This window comes from Lichtheimia ornata (genome assembly GCF_029851405.1).
Source record: "Lichtheimia ornata isolate CBS 291.66 chromosome Unknown scaffold00074, whole genome shotgun sequence".
NCBI classification, from domain to species: domain Eukaryota; kingdom Fungi; phylum Mucoromycota; class Mucoromycetes; order Mucorales; family Lichtheimiaceae; genus Lichtheimia; species Lichtheimia ornata.
Window position 1 is genome coordinate 83657 of NW_026695394.1, and position 17472 is coordinate 101128.

At 43.7% G+C, this 17472-nt stretch overlaps 6 protein-coding genes and 1 non-coding gene across 7 annotated transcripts; 4 read left to right on the plus strand and 3 right to left on the minus strand.

Moving 5' to 3' along the window:
- On the minus strand, positions 1–72 carry O0I10_010687. Its single transcript has one exon. It is a non-coding gene; the product is annotated as a tRNA-Met (tRNA).
- A 7109-nt stretch (positions 73–7181) lies between these two features.
- O0I10_010688 (uncharacterized protein) lies at positions 7182–7728 on the plus strand (the record flags this gene model as incomplete). Its single annotated transcript, XM_058490666.1, has 4 exons — positions 7182–7244; positions 7333–7366; positions 7440–7531; positions 7594–7728. The coding sequence occupies 4 exons, from the start codon at positions 7182–7184 to the stop codon at positions 7726–7728; spliced, it is 324 nt and encodes a 107-aa protein (XP_058338564.1).
- Positions 7729–8336: 608 nt separating this feature from the next.
- O0I10_010689 (uncharacterized protein) lies at positions 8337–9293 on the plus strand (the record flags this gene model as incomplete). Its single annotated transcript, XM_058490667.1, has 6 exons — positions 8337–8421; positions 8482–8533; positions 8592–8732; positions 8789–8835; positions 8899–9046; positions 9116–9293. 6 exons carry the CDS (start codon positions 8337–8339, stop codon positions 9291–9293), a joined length of 651 nt encoding a protein of 216 aa, XP_058338565.1.
- Positions 9294–9381: 88 nt separating this feature from the next.
- On the minus strand, positions 9382–9639 carry O0I10_010690 (uncharacterized protein; the record flags this gene model as incomplete). Its single annotated transcript, XM_058490668.1, has 1 exon — positions 9382–9639. One exon carries the CDS (start codon positions 9637–9639, stop codon positions 9382–9384), a length of 258 nt encoding a protein of 85 aa, XP_058338566.1.
- Positions 9640–9907: 268 nt separating this feature from the next.
- Positions 9908–10870, minus strand: O0I10_010691 (uncharacterized protein; the record flags this gene model as incomplete). The annotated part of the gene is made up of 4 exons (XM_058490669.1): positions 9908–10219; positions 10276–10493; positions 10574–10666; positions 10840–10870. The coding sequence occupies 4 exons, from the start codon at positions 10868–10870 to the stop codon at positions 9908–9910; spliced, it is 654 nt and encodes a 217-aa protein (XP_058338567.1).
- A 1719-nt stretch (positions 10871–12589) lies between these two features.
- On the plus strand, positions 12590–14826 carry O0I10_010692 (uncharacterized protein; the record flags this gene model as incomplete). Its single annotated transcript, XM_058490670.1, has 8 exons — positions 12590–12640; positions 12842–12859; positions 12961–13177; positions 13271–13526; positions 13632–13763; positions 13834–14111; positions 14246–14585; positions 14724–14826. 8 exons carry the CDS (start codon positions 12590–12592, stop codon positions 14824–14826), a joined length of 1395 nt encoding a protein of 464 aa, XP_058338568.1.
- A 506-nt stretch (positions 14827–15332) lies between these two features.
- O0I10_010693 (uncharacterized protein) lies at positions 15333–17045 on the plus strand (the record flags this gene model as incomplete). Its single annotated transcript, XM_058490671.1, has 3 exons — positions 15333–15807; positions 15879–16585; positions 16650–17045. 3 exons carry the CDS (start codon positions 15333–15335, stop codon positions 17043–17045), a joined length of 1578 nt encoding a protein of 525 aa, XP_058338569.1.
- Positions 17046–17472: the final 427 nt, after the last annotated feature.

Genomic DNA, 17472 nt, shown 5'->3' on the forward strand with positions numbered 1-17472 from the left:
TAGCTGATGGTGGTTTCGATCCACCGGCCTTTGGGTTATGAGCCCAACGCGCTTCCTCTGCGCTAATCAGCTCTGTTTTTATGTCGTGGACGAGCTGAGTGTTGGCCCCACGCCTGCCAAATCGAGACGGAGGTTCAAGCCCAGGAATCCAGGTCGACCACCACACGTGACTTCAAACATTCAATGACCGACGGCGGCCTTGGATCTCCCTGGCAACTTCTCGAATACACCAGCACCCTCACACTCCTTGCAGTAATTTATAATTGATCACACCACCACACCACACCAATCACTTCCATGTCGATGCTTCTAGCAAAGGATGTCTCTAGAATGATTATGAATACCTGCTACTAGCATCTTCCATAGACTTTAGTATAAATATCAGTAGTTTTATCATTGCAATAAAATAACCAACATACAACTATCTTATTATCTCCATACTTTTATCTTATCTTCAGTCTCTTATTCGACTTACGGCTTCCTCTGGATATTCCTTTCATTCTCGGTGCTAGTTTGAGTGTCTCTTTGGGTTATTTACGACTTCTTTACAAAAACGGAAAGAGAACAAGACAACTAGGAGCAAGGACCTGACATTTAATTGGACGAGGTGGTCACAGGTTAGTTTGTAAATTTCCAAATTAAGAAGGTGATCATAGGATGATAGGAAAAGTTGTATAATGTAGCTGAATTGGTATAGAATGCAATGATGAGAAAAGGAAGTGAATTGGGAGGGTCATTGTAGAGCAATTTAAGCGTAAAGTACATTTTAGTATTTCGGCCTCAGGATTTTAAAGAGCGAAGAGGCTTCCTCCATGTGCCATGTCCACCTTGACACAATGTCAGCGATCGCAACTACAACAACAAGTGACAGCGCCCGTTAACTATACAAAAGGTGAATAAGAGAACGAACGACATCATACAGCTCCCTAGCATAATGCATAAATCGCGTGGCTAACTAACAAGTTTGCCATCTTGGACAATGATAATAATACAAGCCAAATTACAACATTTATTGAGAGACAATACTACCACCAAGAATCATGTAAATAAACGAAGACTACTTTCGACGGATGAATGGAACATGTGCTTGCCAATCCAATAACATTGATGATCTCTCCCTTGGCATATGACATCCATAACCATCATCCGGCAACCCGTCCAATGCTGTAAAAGCTTTCCCAAAGTATACTTGCTGTTCTCGCGATAATGCTTGTGCTGTACATCGCCAAGTAATGTAATCTCGTTGCGAGAAGGAGTTCGATCCCAAGTATCATGTACACCACAAGAAGCTTCAGCTAATGATAGAAAAGAAATGATCCTGACAACGTTGCCAAGACTATGCCCTTTTGCAATAATCTCCCTGTCAACCGCCATCGCCAACATAAAGTCGTCAGAGATTTGCTGTGACAGAAGCGTGTAAATCATCCCTAATGACCCTGGTAGGTTGATGCTTGTGCTTGTTGAGCACGGTTGCTGCATCATGTTGATCAAGCTTGAGCAACTGCTCCATGTCGGTATCCATCCATGCATCCACGCATTCTTGCTAGGTCAGCTCTTGAGATAATTGATTGCAGTAATGAGTAGTGTTGTGAAGCTTGATGAAGGTATAGGCGCAAAGCCAATCTTTTGAGCCATATCTTCTACACGCTGAAAGCATCCTTTTCACGATCCATCCCATCACCATAATGTCCAAACGCATTGTCTCAAATTGCCTCATCTTCAAGCCATCATTTGGATTCCTTCCAGTTGAAAAACAGTGACGCGTTTGAATGTTGGATGCGACGCAGCGTCCACTTGATACAGGCTGGGACTTGAACCCAAAGAGATGATGATGATGATGCCCCGAGTTGCACTGCCTGTTCAAAAACCTATTCATTATTAGCACACATAGACAATAAACGCCTTTTTTCAAAGTCTTCGCTCTTCATTGCACTTGCCTTTTCCATATTCATAAAGACGCGTTGTTGTTGGTTACTGGAAACCGAAAACCATGGTATAGTGTCGTTGAGCCGAAACAAAACGCCAAACCAGCATCCGTCTTGAGACCAAACTTGCCCTCTATACAAGCTAACACGTCAATGGAACCAAATCGGCTGCAACATTGGGCTTTGAATGTACCTGTTGACACCAAGCGTAGAGCGGGAATAGCAACGAGCAAAAGGATGCAACAATATCGCCATGGCAACCACCCTCATTCCTCAGCACTTGGGCACACTCACTCCCTGACAATGCATGTTCATTCAATACGTCACAACCAACAAGAGGCACTCTTTTACAGTACATTACCTTGATCGGGATGTCGTGAATGGGATAAAAGCAGATAAGGGAAGAAGAGAAGACAAGCGTTGTCTCAAGTCGTGGAGCTACCGTCCCCAAGTTTAAATCCCCTACTGCTATTACACTGAGGCCACTCAATTACCCTATACACACCATCCACCCAAACACACAACTCACCCATCATCATCAGCATCCTCACGATAGACAATAGGCACGCGTAAATAAAAGAAATGATCCTCACGTATAGCAAAAGGGTGTGTGTCATTTTACACCTTGCATGATAATGATGATGATCCAACAACACCCATTGTTGCCATACTACCATGTCACCTCGAATCACGAAAGTTCCATGGTGGAGATGATGAGCTGGAGTAGGGCAATCGTATGTATGCATTGGTTTGGGCAATTTAGGTGAATGGGAGGAATGGGCTATCAAGTGGCAGTTTACAAATAACTTTGCAAAATGATTTTTCTCATATTGGGCGAAACTTCTGTGTTTGAGCGTTTTTCAGTCAAATCTCATCGGATCAAGAAAGTTGACTGATGGGCATGCTGGGCTGGAGCAGGACAATCGTTCGTATGCATTGGATTGGGCTACAATGGAGAGTGGGAGGACTAGGTTATTAGCTGGCATTTTGAACTATACCTAAATAGTGTACAAGAATCATGCATCGACTGTGCTGAATGACTCAAGTTACACAGACACACCCTCTGCATCTTTTGCTCTATTATAGTCATACTACTTTACATTAAACAAAGACCACTTCCCATATAGCATCATGCTTACAAGCATAAAGGTGCCTGTATCTCCAAACTTTACAATGAAACATGGGGTTTTTATTAGAGCAATGTGCTCGACTTGGCCAACTGCACCTTGGGTGCCAGTTTCACGATCAAGCTTGCCAATCCAGATTTCGCAATGTCGCCACCAGCCAAACTGGATCCGGGGGTCGACCTCTTCGACGACGACGACCAAAGAATATTTTTTGGGCTGTTTGCGACATTGAACGCGAAACTTTCACACAAGGTGCAGTTGGCCAAGCCGAGCACATTGCTCTAATAAAAACCCCATGTTTCATTGTAAAGTTTGGAGATACAGGCACCTTTATGCTTGTAAGCATGATGCTATATGGGAAGTGGTCTTCGTTCAATGTCAAGTCGCTGGACCCTGGCAGAGCAAAAGATGCAGAGGGACCTCTTTGTGTAACTCAGCTACTTTGCATGACTGGAAGGATGGAAGGATGATACTATATACTGTTGACAAAAGCCCGTACATTGCGAGCTATCAGCCATTTCTTCACAATAGCCACTATTGTCCACTCTATGACATGTGAGCGATGCTCCTGCTTCAGACATTCATTTCCATGATTGGATTATGTTGATCCGAGTTGATTTGACCGAGATACAGCCAAAGACGGATTACATCAATCCACACATCTAACCATGCTCTATGTTGCTCAACTGAAGTAACCTTGTATGAGCGTAGCTCAGCCAAATCAACTCGGATCAACATAATCCAATCATGGAAATGAATGTCTGAAGCAGGAGCATCGTTCCACTGTCATAGAATGGGCAACATTGCCGATTGTGAGGAAATGGCTGTTAGCTCGCAATGTATGGGATATTGTCAATAGTATACAGTATCATCCTTCCATCCTTCTAGTCATGCAAAGTAGCTGAGTTACACAAAGAGGTCCCTCTGCGTCTTTTGCTCTGCCAGGGTCCAGCGACTTGACAATGAACAAAAACCGCTCTTCATATAGCATCACGCTTACAGCATAGTGAAAACATAAAGACGCCCATATCTCAAGATCCTACAATGAAACATGGGGTCTTTAATAGCGCAATGTGCTCGGCTTGGCCAACAGCACCTTGTGTGCAAGTTTCACGTTCAATGCCGCAACTAGCCCAAAAAATATTTTTTTGATCGTCGTCGAAAAAAATTCAAGAGGTCGACCCCTGGATCCAGTTTGGCTGGTGGCGACATTGCGAAATCTGAGATTGGCAAACTTGATCATGAAACTTGCACCCAAGGTGCAGTTGGCCAAGCCGAGCACACTGCTGTAATAAAAACCCCACGTTTCATTGTAAAGTTTGGAGATACAGGCATCTTTATGTTTTGCATATGCTGTAAGCTTGGTGGAGTTGCTTTCTCCTGGTGGATGATGTCGATTGCATGAACGGAAAGATGAAGAGCTGAGCGAAATGGCACGTAGTGGTTACACAAATATGTCCTTGACAGGTTTGCTGCACAAATGGATGATGATGATGATTGCCTTTTGTGAAGGTACGTAAGTAAACAACGTCCAATAATGAAGATGTATCAAAGTAACTGGTTTATAGGAACACGCATATATCAGGGATGGGTGCTTATACATAATAAATTCACGGTGGGTTGAGCTGCATAAAAAACAATTGGCTTGATAGTAATGCCGCACGGGCCTAAATGACGCCACCTCCTGGACACGGTAAGATCATGTATAGTTTAGTTACGAGGGCTATGTTTAATTGACATTTCGAGCAGTGGTCTATTACTCTTCACCCAAATGTATAGGATGTTTGTTTCGGTGCGTATTCACAGTGGTAGCTATAGCAAGCGGGGTGGCGTGGAGTGCACAAATACAAAACAACGAAAGGAAAGACAAAGAGCCACTTCTTCTCCTCTCCCGCTTCACAAAGCAAGGTAAGCTTGTCTCCATTGACAAAGTACAGAGCATTAACTGCTGCCATTGTTGCCTTCAAAGCACAGTGTCGATGATGTACAGGTGACCAATGGCGACACTTTCCAAGGCAACCAAGTACGCGCGCGATCTACCCTTGACCCAACCTTCCATTCCAACACAACATGTACGTTCAATCGCTGCAATACTTTATTATTCAAGTGGACGTTATGGTACTAAAGTTTACGTGTAGTCCTGTCGTTCTCTCGTTCAAACAAGGATCAAGGGGCCCGTCGTGTGTCGCGTGAATGCTTTCTATGGATACCATCGAGGAGGGGTCCCCAACACATAGTTACTTTGAGTATGTTGACAAAGAAGGCAAATGTTACGGTTGACATCTTACATTGCATTTACTGTAGCTTGGGCATGTCTGATGATGATACCTGTGGCAGCAACAAGATATTGATACCAAAGCAAGAACGCTGTACGTTGGCTCAATGGTATGCATGGTATTGAACCTATAAAGCAAGACTATTAATTAACGGCCATTACAGTGAAATAGCAGCAGCAAGTATGGATGAATGGAATGGAGATACGGTTATTGAAAGCAAGAATGCAATTGAGAATGTCCCAAGGTAAAGTGGTATCCTGGGTGGTGATCTTCAAATTGGACTTATAAAAGAAATCGATTGACAGGCTCTCGCTCGGCTATCAATACTATCACGACAGCATGTCAAGGGTGTCATTGTACCGTGTTGTCTACAGGAGACGACCATGTTGTGTTGGTGGAAATCGGCGCGATTCACGGTGCTACTTGAACTTGATGTGCATCCAAGTATCGGCTCCATCATTGTATGATTTATGCTTTACTCGCCTTGAAGAGAAGATGGTACCTCTATTGGCAACATGCGTGATCCACGGCTCATAGTGGTGTCAAATCTGTGAAGGGCTCATGGCAATGGGACACTGTTGAATCGGGCGTTTTGACCAAAAAAGGCACGACAGCGTGCAGGATATGGATGGATCGATTATGCTTGGATACATCAACATGGTGCATACAAGAAGGCGTTCGTTGCAGTCATATGGGATATCCAGGACCTGGTGTTTTCTGATCCCTTGAGGAGGTCGACCACTTTATCAGCTCACGCACTCTTTGGCAAGTCAACGATCCACGCGCCCATGCACATACTAGCAGGATGTTATCACCAACGTTATCACATATCTCTTTCGTCTACTTTTATCACTTCTTTGATTATGCCATTCCAAGCCCACATTTTGGTATGTCAAGAGAAGTTTTGGGTGAATCAATGGATCATCGAGAATGCTCATGTAGCGGTAGTTGTTCTTCAAGGCCTTACTGCTCTCCTGTGTTGATTGTTGTCTGCATGATGTTGAATCTTATTCCTAATGGTATGAGTGATTATTCCTTGTGTCTTTCTTTTGTTTCATCGTATGCTACTACGTGGTCGCACGAATAGTCATGATGCTTCCGGGGCCTGGATGGATGGCGATCATGATCTTTGCCAAGGAGTATTACCTATTCGAACTTTCGTGATCAACAAAGGTTCTTTGATGGAAGGATAGATGATTAGCTTTTTACCTTAATAATAAAAGAGCCCCATTGACACAGTGACAACCACAACGGGGAATGGAAGTAGGATAACAGTGGCCTCTATTACACATGCTCACCCTGACATACAGCATCATCATGTATATAATAAACGCAATCATTGCTCTCGTGATCGTTACCCAGCCTTCCTTACTCGACCGTGTTTCAAGCTTTTAGTATAATTGATTTCCTTGACACAAACAACCGGGACCATTTTGCATATAGCAATCATAATCTTCTCATCTCGCTTGATCATAGCAAACAAAGGAAAAGAGCAACGCCAAACACGAACGACTTTCCGAAACCAATGTAACTCCTCGTTCCCTTTTATAAGTAACAGCCGGTTACGTCTGCTAACCAACGCCTCATTTGAATTGCAGTCGTGCTAATATTATTACTTTGAATTGTGAAGACCCGTTCACTTGGGTCGACTATCAATCAGAGGTACAGTAGTTTCAAGCTTAAAAGTAAAAGAGTAGATTAAGCAGTGGTGGTGCCACAATACAAGGACTGCAGGCATGTGTGTGTTACACGCTTATAAGGTTTACATTATTCTGTTCCAGGTGTAGTATATAAAAGACTCGTTAAGATAAACGTCAATGGGATATTCTTTACGCATTTATCTTTTCAACAACATGCCGATACGCGAAATCAAGAGTCGTGCTGAATATAAGCAAATTATCAACTCGAAAGCGAAGGTATGAGCAGCTTTGTCCATTCACGCCTCCCTTAATTTCAGGAACGTGTATCATCATCTTGCTCATGGTATTTGTATTTTAACTTTAGGTTGCCGTTGACTTTGGGGCTCCTGCATGGTCTTGTAGGTTGATAGGAGAGCATGCTTAACGCTTCCTTAACAACAGCTGTTCTCTTTTAACATACATCTTTTTTAGCTATCTGCAGATATATGTACGCGAAATTCAAAAAGTATTCTGAAGAGTACCCTGGCATTACTTTTCTGCACGTCGATACCGATGATCATCCGGTAAGTAGCTTACCATGAGAGATGGGACTGAGCTTGTATTGACCATATGAGTGTAAATGCAGGATTTTGCTACATCCGAGGGAGTTACAGCGATTCCTACTTTTTACTTCTTCCACAATGGTCAGAAGATTGATTACTATGTTGGTCCCAACGAATACGCAGTTAAAAGAAACCTTGACAAATTGGACGCCTGCTAAACCAACATGTTGGTCATTTCTTATATTCTACATTCCCTTGTCACGTGTAATGTATGAAATAAAGAACATTTTTGTTGTGGACATTTACGTACATAGCTGTGATACGATTGCTTTATCTATGCATTAATGCAGGTATCCATCATGATGATGGCGTTTATATTCTCTATGTTGTGTCAAGATTGGTGTCAAAAATCAACACGTTGATCTTTATTAGAGGGATCAACATTTTGCTCTTGCAGAGTAGTGCTCACCAAATCGAACATCGTCATCTCAAGCACACAGGACCTATTGAAGCAATCCAACAACGGGTGTCTTTTTGACAAAAAAAGGTCATACTCGAGTTGCATAGGTGATAAGGAGCATGCATAATGTACTATGAATCCTACTAATAAGCACGCTACTAGGATTATAATAAATTCTCTTCCAAAGTGAAGGAAATTCTGCTAAGAGCTCAAGATTTTGATTTACTCCCTGGTGTGGGACGTTTATTTGAAAACGGGCAGCTTTTAGGGCATGGTGACGTCGGGGGAAAGCTACGAGATAGATTTCATGCCGGCGGATCCAATCGTTCAATCACACGTCTCTTTCTCTCGTTACAACACGTTGACATGCGTCTTTTCGTACTTGCATTCGTCTTTCAACTCATTGCTCTGGTCTATGGCCTGAAGGAACCTCCCAAGGATCTTCAAATCGGTAAGCTTACGATATAATGAACGTTTTGTTGTTAGCTTCGTCATTCACCATGAAACTTAGGTGTCAAGAAACGCGTACCTGCCGAGGAATGTAAAATCCGTTCGCGCGATGGGTAAGAAGCAATGGACTCGGCTTGCTTGTTGATGGTCGTATCTCATACACAAGGGTAGAGACAAGTTGTCAATGCACTACACGGGTACTCTCTTTGATACTGGTGAAAAGTTCGATAGCAGCCTCGATCGCAACCAGCCATTGCAGTTCACTTTGGGTGTGGGACAAGTTATCAAGGGTTGGGATCAGGGTTTGAAAAAGTAAGTTGTCATAGTGTCAATGCCAAAGACATGGGCATTGATTTATGTATGTGTAGCATGTGCATTGGTGAGAAGCGTCGTTTGGTGATTCCACCTGCTCTTGGTAAGAAGGAAGTGATGCTTTTTTTATCATGCATCGTCTAACTGTGAGTATTTCTCAATCAAGGTTATGGTGCTCAAGGTGCTGGCAGTGCTATCCCTGGTGGTGCTACTTTGGTATTTGAAGTTGAATTGGTTGACATCAAGCAAGGTCCTGGTATGCAAAAGAAGCCTGCTATTACACAAGACAAGGGAATCGCAGATACTATTTCCAAGTAAGTTCTCAACTCAGCTGCTTTTGCCATGTTAATCCCACAACCGACCACCTGACCACTTTTGAATAGGGCATTGGAGAACCCCACCTATCTTGGCTTGGCTGGTGCATGTGTGTTAGCATTGATCATTGCTCTTGTCAAAGGAGGATCCAACAAGCAAGTCATTGAAAAGAAGGAGACCACCACTGACAAGTCAACCTCCTCTTCCTCCTCGTCCTCAGGCAAAAAGTCCAAGAAGGTCAATTAGAGAGAGTATGCAGTAGCTGTACCTTGATTTATTATCCCAAACACAATAACAAAGCTTTTCTCTCTCTCTGTGTGTGTATACATTTACGCTATTCGTCGTCCTCCTCCTTCTCCTTTGTTGGTTCGTTATGGTGATGATGGTAGCTATGAGCTTTGGTCTTGGCCTTGTGAATCTCATCTTTGACTTTGTTGACAATCTTGGTGCTCTTTTTTTCTTCGGCTCGGATGGTAGTAGTAGATGATGGCTGTTCGTCTTCATAGTCTCCAATTTGGTATGGGTTGGGTGACGCCTTTGCATCATGCTTTTTCTTGGATTTGAAAGGATTGTCGAGTTGTCCAATGTCCATGTTGTGAAAGAGAAAGGTCGAATAAGATGTTCAGGAAAAGAGGGAAATAAAAGAAAGCAACAAGAGGTGCACATTTTGTGGTACACTACCCATTTACAGACCCAACCGCTCCTTGATGGTTACACACGCACACACACACGCATCCAAAAAGTATCTCTGATAGAACCACGTATTATTTGTCATTCAAGCAATGGAATAAATGGGGGTGTTGATATAGCTAAGCAAAGTATGTGAGAATATATGTGCAATTGAGAAAGGATAAGCTTTTTTAGAAAGGAGAGGGAGTAAGGCGGAGATAAGGACGCACGACCTTGACACCCTTGGGGAAGAGCTTTTGAGCTTCTTCGGTGGACACGCTTGGGTGAACAATAACATCATCGCCCTTCTTCCAGTTACCAGGAGTAGTGATGCGGTGCTTGTCACCAAGTTGCAAAGAGTCAATGACACGCAAGATTTCATCAAAGTTACGGCCAGTGGAAGCAGGGTAGGTGAGGATCAAGCGGATGGTCTTTTTGGGATCCACAATAAAGACGGAGCGTACGGTGAATGGGACACCCTTAGCATCAATGTTGGTAGCATCCTAAAAGAAGATGATGAGTATACACTTTATGCTTCCCTCTGTATGCGTTTCCTTACCTGATGATCCAACATGTCATAAAGCTCAGAGACCTTGCGATCAGCATCAGCAATGATAGGGAATTGGAGGTCGACATTGCTGATTTCATTGATATCATTGATCCACTTTTCATGCGAATCAAGGTCGTTGGCAGACAATCCGATCACCTTGACGTTGCGCTTGTCAAATTCATCTTGAAGAGCAGCGACAAGACCCAACTCGGTAGTGCAAACGGGGGCTATCATTGTTGTTGTTGTTTGCATAAGTAAATACAGCCCAGCTTCTTAGGTCACATTGACATCATCATCATCAACTTACTGAAATCAGCAGGATGGGAGAACAAGATAGCCCACTTGTCACCGATAAAGTCATGGAACTTGATATCACCCTTGGTGGTTTTGGCTTCAAAGTCTATAGCATGTAAAAATCACCCCTTGTCAGTTTATGCCGGTAAGCAAACCTTACTATTGTCCTCCGCTCAGCCAAAGGGGGTGGGGGAGGTACACGTACACGCGCACGCACATCCACATACGTGTCTATGTACCATACACCCTTGATAGCCAACATGAAAGCAAGCAACTTACCAGGAGCAATAGAACCGAGACGAAGAGTCATGTTTGTGAGTAGAATAAAAGAAGAAAAAGAGGTGTCTTTTCGTTCCGCTGTCGCGTCTTGCTGTATTTATTGGGGTCACAGACCTTGTTGTTGGTGCGCTTTTTGAATTTTATTGGGTATTCGAACAATTGCGCCATCGTCTTGCAGACCGTGATCATTCATTTGCGTAACGCAGTAAAATGAAACCAGCCTAATTTCATGCAAGTTGTACGTGCGTGTGAGCTTATCATGCAATGTTTATTAAAACATGTCCATCTCTCTACAACACTACAACAACATCATCATCATTTACATAAAGCATTTCCCTTGAAACATCAAATCCATATCATAGTCATCAGCTTCTTCGTTCCTTTGTCGAAAAGTGGATGTTGTGGTCGATAAGCATCTTGGGATTATTACACACGTGTGATGCCAATCCAAATGTTGGTGCTACTTTGTGGGCAGATTGCGTGCTTGAGTGTAGCCTTGTGATGTGTGTGTGTCATCCCAGTGAACGTGTTGATTGGCTGTACTGCTCACTTCTTGGTTTTCCTTGGACACAGATGCATCTCGCTGAAACATTCATCTTTTTATGATACAGATGTTATCAGCTCTATTGAGCTCACTACTAGTAGAATCATATAGCAGCGGATCACATAATAAAGAATAAGAGCGCTGGGAATCAATGGTATCGTTTCTCCCGACTTTTTCATTCTCCCTCTCTTCAACATGTTCTCTATGATAAAGTTCTCTCATTCACATTACGTTGACCACTATCGTGCGATTGAGCAGCCTCACATGGCCATGATGAACTTCGTTTGGCATTGATACGAGTGACTTTGACTTTTGGGCGATCGCGATGGAGCTATTCAGCTTATGGATGACTGCTTCACAACACACGCTTCTTTTGGCGACACACGTACATCCCCAACTATCAGGAACCAAGCTCACAGCAATCGTCATTCGCCCAATCGAACGTGTCGTTGTGTACAGCAGTGGTGGCAATGCGCGACAACGACTTGCATTTCAATACACCAAGCTCGCACTTTTATGACCCACAACGCGTTCAGTATCACCACGCTCCATATGTTCGAGTTACTGCTTTACTGGATCAGGTTGATATAGCGACACTCGTGGATCGAATGATACATCCATTGCAAGGACAACACTCGATAGGGGGATATCAATCACATGATCGAGTCGTCTCACTCACTTGCTAGGCAGCAGCTGTCCCATGTATATATATATTTATCAGGCAATATGTGTCAAGCACGCAATAAAGATCGATTGACATCATTCATTGGAAAAAAAGACCTGGAATTGGATATGCGTGAGAAAAAGACCAATACGGCAAAGCAGCTCGCAACATCATTCGGATGGAGGGTGGGGAGGATGACATGATGATGATGCCTGTGCGGTGGAATACTACTTGTATATCCGATGTGATAGAGAATCGAAAGAGATAGAGAACGAAAACGACATTATGCAAAAGTACGTATAAAACAGGGTTCGGATATACAATCATACTGTACTTCGGCTGCATGAATCTTGTTCACAGGGGAAAATATACCATGCACTACATTGCACCGGATCGAAACAAGAAAAGGATGAGCCCAAGATCTACTGTGCCGCGGTTCATATCCATAGCAGGCAACCAAGGTAGATGATCTCCCATTCGCTATGAATTGCTGCTCCCTAGCCATGCTGAAACAAGTATTTGTAATAGAGGGTTTCGAATGAATGTATGGGATTCACCCAGTATGTGATTGGATCAGATTTTGGGACAATGAGGTATGTGTGTGGGTATGTGGAAAGGGAATGTGTTGATCCTTCGATGATGAATAATAACGGTGGTAGTACAATGAATCGTTGCCATTCAACCTTTTGACAAACCAAGCATTACACAGCATTGCTATAAACAAACCACGGGCTATTGGTGATGGAAAAAGAAAAGGAACCAGAGGACGTCCATTGTTTTCGCACGCTAAGTAGATTGGATTGGGGAAAAATGTACGTATTCTTGAATATGGTTGGTTGTCAAGGGCTGAACAGAGTGCGGGGTGAATGTGTGATTGCGGAGTCTAATGAGGTATATTTTGTTTGTCGGTTAGAAAAAAAGCCGCCTTGACGGAAGTACCTTTGAATGTCTGGTCTTTCGGGAGAAACGCGTCACCAACATGATTGGACGTAAATACGCAAGCTCGTTTTGCCAACTCTCGCCTTTTTTGCTGTTCTTCACCTTTGTCTCCTTTGTTGTCTTTATTCTTTACGGCATCCTCACTATCCCAACTAAAACAATGGCTCCTCACAAACTTTGCATGATTCCTGGTAAGTAGGCTCTCTGGATCCGGTTGAGCAACCAAAAGAGGGTGTTTGACAGCAGCAATTGGTTCACTCATATACATCAACTCCTTGTTTCAGGCCCTATCGAGTTCCACGAAGATGTTCTCGCTGCCATGGGCACTCCTGCCACCTCCCACGTTGATCCCAACTTCATCCCCGTCTTTGGTGAATCCATCGAGATGGTCCGTAAGGTCGTTCTCTCTGAGAAGGCTCAACCCTTCATTGTCTCCGGTTCCGGCACTTTGGGTTGGGACATGATGGTCAACTTGATCGAAGCTGGTGATGAAGTCCTTGTTATCAACACTGGTTACTTTGGTGACCACTTTGCTGAATGGTACGTTTTGTGGGTGGCGGAGGCTGTGATGATGATTCATCAGCACACACATGAAAGTATACATGCATGCATGTGGGCTAATCGGTCATTGTAATTTTGTTTTAGCTTGGAAGTCTATGGTGCCAAGATCACTCACTTGCGTGCCCCCGTTGGTGGTCGTCCTTCCGCTGATGAGATCAAGCAAGCCGTTGCTGGCAAGAAGTACAAGATGGTCACTGTTACCCACGTTGATACCTCGTAAGTAGTGACTCAAAAGGAATGAGATAATCTATTACAAATCTCTGACACATGCATGTTTTTCATTTAGCACTGGTGTCCTTTCCGATATCAAGAGCGTAGCTGAGATCGTCAAGGCCAACTCCCCTGAGACTTTGGTTGTTGTTGATGGTGTTTGCTCTGTTGGCTCTGAGGAGATCCGTTTCGATGAATGGAACTTGGATGTTGTTATCACTGGTTCCCAAAAGGGTCTTGGTGTTCCCCCTGGTTTGTCTATTGTCATTGCCAGCCCCCACGCTATTGAAGTCTTCAAGAGCCGCAAGACCCCCGTTCCTTCCTACTACTCCAACTGGAACAAGTGGATCCCTAGTAAGTAGCATGATGATTCAAGAGAAGGGAGAGAGAAAAGGAAAAATGAGTTTGAGCATTTAGAGTGAGGGAGAGGGGTGGGAATTGTGTGTGTGTGTGTATCGCATGATGATTGACACATGTTTCCAAAATAGTCATGCAAGCCTACGAATCCCGCAAGCCTGCTTACTTTGCCACTCCCGCTGTTCAACTTATCTATGCTCTTCACTCTTCGCTTAAGCGCATCACCAGCCAACCCATGGAGGCTACCTTTGCTAAGCACCAACAAGTTGCTTCCAACTTCCGCAAGACCGTTCAAGACTTGGGTTTCAAGTTGTTGGCTCACACTGAGGAGGGTGCTGCCAATGGTATGACCGCCATTTGGCTCCCTGAAGGTATCACTATTCCCCAAGTTGTTCCCAGCCTTGCTGGCAAGGGTGTCCAAATCGCTGGTGGTCTTCACAAGGACTGTGCTCCCAAGTACATCAGAATTGGGTAAGTTGACTATTCGGATTATCACACACACACACACACGCGTCATGTCAAGCATAGGCACCACGTGATGTGTGTCGATTTGGGGGGAGAAAGAAAAAGTAATAGGGATATTGACTCTGACATCCTTTTTTAATGTAGCCACATGGGTATCTCTGTCATGGAAGATGAGCGTGGTCATATCCAAAAGGTGATTGACTCCTTCAAGCAAACCTTCACCGAGCTTGGTTACCTTAAGGCTTGACTACCCCCATCTCGATCCGCTACCCAACCCCCTTTCCTCAGTATGCTGTAAGATAAATCATTTCTCTCGACACACACATATATACACCCACACAACAACAACAACGCATAGCGTACCCTTTCATCCCCAAATCCATATATAAGATGTCAGAAACTAAAATGGATAAATTGCTCGAACTACAAAAGAGAGAAACCGAAAACAAAGTTTGCAGTGTGCCGAGCGATAAGAGTTGTTACTCCATTTTGACCCCGCAAATACGGTGTACCCGCCGCTTGCGTGTGTGGTATGCATCTATTTTTTTCTGACCAACCCTTGAAACAATCAATGATCAGCAGCACTGACTCGGCCGATGCAAGGACCTATACCGAGGGTTGCCCAACATGCATGTTGTGTGCAGCAAATAAGCGGGAAAAGTCATTCTTGGATATATAAAAACATCCATCCACCACTTTTTTCGCCCATGATTCCATTGTCATTTCTCTTTTTTCTCATTCACACATCATTTCATGTACCTTCTTTGTAAATTACTTTACATTACCGTCTTTGGTTTGCTAACGGCATGCCCACCCTACTTTGCATTGTATTATCATAATGTGCTTCGATTTTCATCCGACCAGATCGGCTTTACCATAGCCATAGCCCCTTTTGTTCAATCCATTGCATGTCCTATATGGGCCTATGTTGTAGACAAACGTCCAAATCTTCATGGCGTTACCATGGCAATCACAGGCTGTATCGGTTGCCTCTCGGTGATGTGTATCATGGGCATTGGTCATTATGTACAAGCCATGTATGATGCTACTCTATCGACGTTTTCCTCCTCCTCCTCCCATGGTAGTGGTGATGCTGGTGACAGTAATGGATCGGTTGTCATGGCAACATGTGCTCTATCCCTGGCATTTGCCTTTTTCGCGTTACCAAATGTGGCTCTTGTTGACAGTGCAGTCATGAAAATCCTTGGCCCTAACAAGATCCTTTATGGCAAGTGCTCACACACACATACACACGTTTGTTGTATCTTTTTATCTGACACGTCACATGATTTATAATAGGGGAGCAACGATTATGGGGATCCGTATCTGCTGGATTGACTATTCTTCTTGTGGGTGTATTAATGTCAATCACTAACAATTTGGACATGATGTTTTGGGTATGCGGTGGCTCGACCTTGTGTTTCATGGTGTTCGCTTTTATGACACGCATCCCTTCTCCTGCAACATTTGACTACTTGGATGATGAGAGCAGTGTACAACATCAGCACAACGATTACATGGATCCTTCAGCAGGGAATGATGAACGCACAAGGCTTTTGCACCAGGTAGCATCATCGACACAATACAACTATGATGGCAAGGAAGATGAAGCATGGATTGGGGCCGCAGCCAACCAACTAAAGTTAACCTCCTCCATTGTATCGCGTGCACGTACCTTAAGAGAAGAAGCAAATGATGCATTGGAAACAAATTTGGGCTTGGCAGTATCACGTGTCTTATCGGTGGAGCATGCCTCCGTATTGCTACCAGCTGCTACAGGAGAAGAATCGGATTCAGTACAAGTACCAGATGGCGCCTCGTTTCGATCACCTCGCGTTTTGACATTTTTGAGCACCACCTTGTTGTTTGGTATCGTGCTATCCATTGTTATCAATTACCTCTTTTTGTTCCTCAACAATCATCTCCATATGCCGGCAAGCTGGATCGGGTGGACTGGTCCTGTGGGTGGTTCTACAGAGCTGTTGTGTTTTTACTTTTCCAAACAAGTAAGGAAAATCATCACTTTTCATCATTGCAACAAGAAAGATGGCTGATGTATGTTTGATATAGCTGTCTGAGCGTTTTAGCGTGACGAAATTGGTGGTGTTTGCTCATGTTGTAACCATTGCGCGTTGTCTTGCCTACACGTGGTTGGTGCCGGACTCGTTTGTAAGCTTTGTGATTGCGATTTGTTTGCAGACCATGCATGGATTCGGTTTTGCCATCTTTTGGAGCACGGCTGTCAGCGAAGTCGATAGCTTTTTCCCTCCAGAGCAACGTGCTGTTGCTCAAGGTGTTCTTGGTTCGTTGCATCTTGGCCTTGGCAATGGCTTAGGTGCGCTCTTGGGTGGTTACCTCGATAGCTATCTCGGCTCCCTTTGGATGTTTCGATGCAATGCCATCCTTTGTGCATTCAGTATTCTCGTCTTTGCCATTGGACGCCTTTCACGCCCCCAACATGCTTAATAACAAGTAGAATAAAGTGTATCATTATATGCTTATCTCCATAAACATTGACACAATAGATGTTGTCCTCATACTAATTCGTAGCGTAACAATGCTAAACATCTCCTTGTATTGTTTAATGCATCATCATTGTCCCACCCATCTCGCAGCACTTTAGGTATTCCCTTTTTTGATGAATCCTTTCTCCTCCCTATGTTTATCCTGAAGCATCATCATTTGCCAGGTTCATATGCATAATAGTACACCCCATACACAAGATGACTGTATCTCAATTAACTTGTTCATTTACATAAACGCGGCTCAATTGCTGCTGCTATGCGTGGTGGAGCGATCTTTTTATTTCTGTACTCACATTTCTGTATTATGAGATTCATCCACAATGCTGGTTGTTGCCGATCTACCTAACTGAAAAAAGAAGATTTTGCCG